This window comes from Bidens hawaiensis, unplaced genomic scaffold (genome assembly GCF_021521415.1).
Source record: "Bidens hawaiensis isolate Kalapana, Puna unplaced genomic scaffold, B.hawaiensis_p1.1 tig00033205_1, whole genome shotgun sequence".
NCBI classification, from domain to species: Eukaryota; Viridiplantae; Streptophyta; class Magnoliopsida; order Asterales; family Asteraceae; genus Bidens; species Bidens hawaiensis.
The window spans coordinates 144,757-147,677 of NW_027505283.1; the positions used below are offsets into that span (position 1 = coordinate 144,757).

General features: G+C 35.7%; 1 protein-coding gene across 1 annotated transcript; it reads left to right on the forward strand.

Moving 5' to 3' along the window:
* Positions 1-1,270: 1,270 nt before the first annotated feature.
* On the forward strand, positions 1,271-2,640 carry LOC143612087 (putative F-box/LRR-repeat protein 23). Its single transcript, XM_077086153.1, has 2 exons — positions 1,271-1,521; positions 1,983-2,640. The coding sequence occupies exons 1-2, from the start codon at positions 1,271-1,273 to the stop codon at positions 2,638-2,640; spliced, it is 909 nt and encodes a 302-aa protein (XP_076942268.1).
* The last annotated feature ends 281 nt before the right edge of the window (positions 2,641-2,921 follow it).

Sequence of the window (2,921 nt, forward strand, 5' to 3'; positions counted from 1 at the left end):
CATTTTTTAATATATATACAGTTTTTTAAAGCCGTCCTCCCCAATTCTAATTCTAAACTTGAAGTCGCCGGAGTTCCATTTCTCAGCCCAAAATTTCAGGTAGGTTCATTAACGCATACTAAATAATGAGGGTTGTACTTCCATTACTTGCTACTACAGCTTAAGTGATATGATTTCTCTAGCTACAATGTGGCTAGACGGTCGATAATCATTTTATAACAGTATAAACAATTATTCTTTTCCATCTGTTGGATTGTTGTAGCAAAACCGAGCCCAACGGGTATACCCGAAACATTCTGGACATGTATACCCGAAACCCAATAGGTATTAGGTCGGGTATGAGTTGGTTTTATAAATTTTCATGCGTATGGGACATGTACGGGATTAGGTGATACCCACCCGATTACCCGAAAGTCGAAACCATATACTGTTTAGCTGGACAAAATCCCAGATTAAAGACCCAAAAAGTTGTAATATTTATATTTAGTTTTCCTTAACGTCTGTCTGGTATGCTTCATTTTAAATTCTGTAGATATAAAAAGTTAGTTGTTCTCTTGGGATATGTATTGAATGATATTATCTATATATTGTATGTTGTAAAATATATACATAAAATTATAATAAATATTATATATTTATGATAACTCTTATACGTATGTAATGTATCTTATTTTAATTTGTAATGGTTTTAATATAAATTAAAGGTATACAGTAATTATAATGGTATAAAAAATGAAATGTACTCGGAAATCTCAGCTAATATATTGCTAACAATTAACGGGTATACCCAATACCCGCGGGCATATGGGTAATTAAGCGACAAATACCCGACGGGCGACGGGTATTGGGCTGGGTATGTGACACAATTTTACAACCGGGTATGAGATTGAGATTACCGGTACATGGCCCAAACCCGGTATATTGCCATCCCTAAGCTAGTCACTAGTCGAAAACGCCAATTTGTTCGTAAAATTTGAACTCCTGCATCGCCTCCTACGAGTTCAGTGTATTGTGAATTCATCTTTGTCATCTATTCCTTTATATAAATCTGTCACATGTTAGGCGTTTGAACTTCATATACTGTATCTGTATGTATGCATATCAGTTGTGTGGTTAATGTTTCATTTGCATTGTGAATGTTAAAGTGACAATGCCATCGAAACCGAAATCAAAATCATAACGGCTAAAAAGCAAGAAGTTCAAATTTGTTCCAAAATCCAAAAAGCAATGGCAACCAACAAGGAACTGGTTGGAGCTTCCATCAGATTTAATGCTGAATATCCTCCAAAGAATTGGTGTGGTTGACCGACTCGAGAATGCCCAGTTAGTGTGCACTGCGTGGCGTGAAATCTGCAAGGACCCTGCCATGTGGAGGGTCATTCATATGGAAGGATATTCAGAGTATCCATTTAGATGGGCCAAGATGTGTAAGGTTGCTGTGGATAGAAGCCAAGGCCAATTGCTTGATTTAACCCTCATCCGGTGTTGCGATTCTAAGCTTCTTCAGTATGTTGCTGATAGGTATGACTTGTTACTGCAAATATATGCTCTGTAATCTGCATTAGTGTTTTTTTTAATCAATTTCATATATGGTGCTTAATTGTTTACTTTTTTTCAAAAGTTTCTTTTGTTTCTGTTTAAAGTCCAAGAGAGGTTAAATACAATGATTATATAATTTCACAAAAGTATCCAATTACAATAGAGAGGCATGTAGGCGGGCACAAGTTGCGCTTTCTTTTGTTAAACATATAAAAGGAAAAACGTAATGGAAGTTCCAATGGTCATATATCTATTGTATAAATCTTCACGTATGTTCTATTATGGTTTTCCATCTTTTCTAATTAGTATTGCAGACCTATGATGGTCGTTTGATTAGCCCGTTAATGGCTTTTTAGTGCTTTAATCCAACTTGGTTGATGTTATAATTTATATATCTATCTGTTAGTGGTGTAGCAGTTTATGTTCCTTATTTCTATTAACAGATCAAGTCAGCTTAGACGTCTAGAAATCGTATACAACTTTGATGAAGATGACATAATGATCAGTAAAGCTTTCAATAAATTATCATTATTAGAGGAACTCAGCTTTGTGGGAATATGCGTCATGGAAGATGATATTGAAGTTGTTGGCCGCTATTGCCCCTTGCTAAAAACACTCAAAATGAACCAAAATTCATTTATGCATTGGAAGGATGATGTTGATTATAATGGTGATGATGTGTACACGAGTGCTTTCGATGAGATAGCCAAAGCAATTGGGAAACACTTACCGAACTTAACTCACCTTGAACTCATTGGGAACTGCTTGAATAACATTGGGTTACAAGCCATTTTGGATGGCTGCTGTCACCTTGAATTACTCGACCTGCGTCAATGCTATTACCTTGATCTAAAGACAGACTTAGGGAAAAGACGTCATAGACAGATTAAAAATCTAAAACTTCCTCATCATTCTCTCGAAGGCTATCTGCGTGCTTATGATATTGTAGATGACTCTGATGATGAATATGAAGGATGCTCTGAGTGTGATTACACAGACTATGATAATGACGATGACGACGACGACAGCGATGATGATGATGATGATGCTGATTTTATGATCTTGAACGAGATGATGGCATTCATGAAAATGTTTGGATAATTTGCTATGCAGAAAGGTAAGTTGTTGTATAGATGTTACCTAAACCTTTATAAATGTATCATTATGTATTATTATTACAAGATACTAACCGTGGTTGATGTATTTCTTTTGAAGGTGTAGGTAGTTGCTGTCTGCGACTGCAAGAACAATACAGTCTTCTTTTTGGCCATTTTGAGGAAAGGTAATTTGTTTAACTAATATCCTGCTGGTGGCATCTTTAATTTTTGGAAACTTTGTTGACTTAGTTCTTTGTTTGGATTTGTTAACGGCTCTGGAAAGAA

Bases quoted from the DNA above. Each gene is read 5' to 3' on its own strand.
- LOC143612087 (XM_077086153.1), top strand. From the start codon at position 1,271: ATGCTGAATATCCTCCAAAGAATTGGTGTGGTTGACCGACTCGAGAAT. The intron at 1,522-1,982 runs GTATGACTTGTT...TTCTATTAACAG, and splicing joins CTTCAGTATGTTGCTGATAG to ATCAAGTCAGCTTAGACGTC.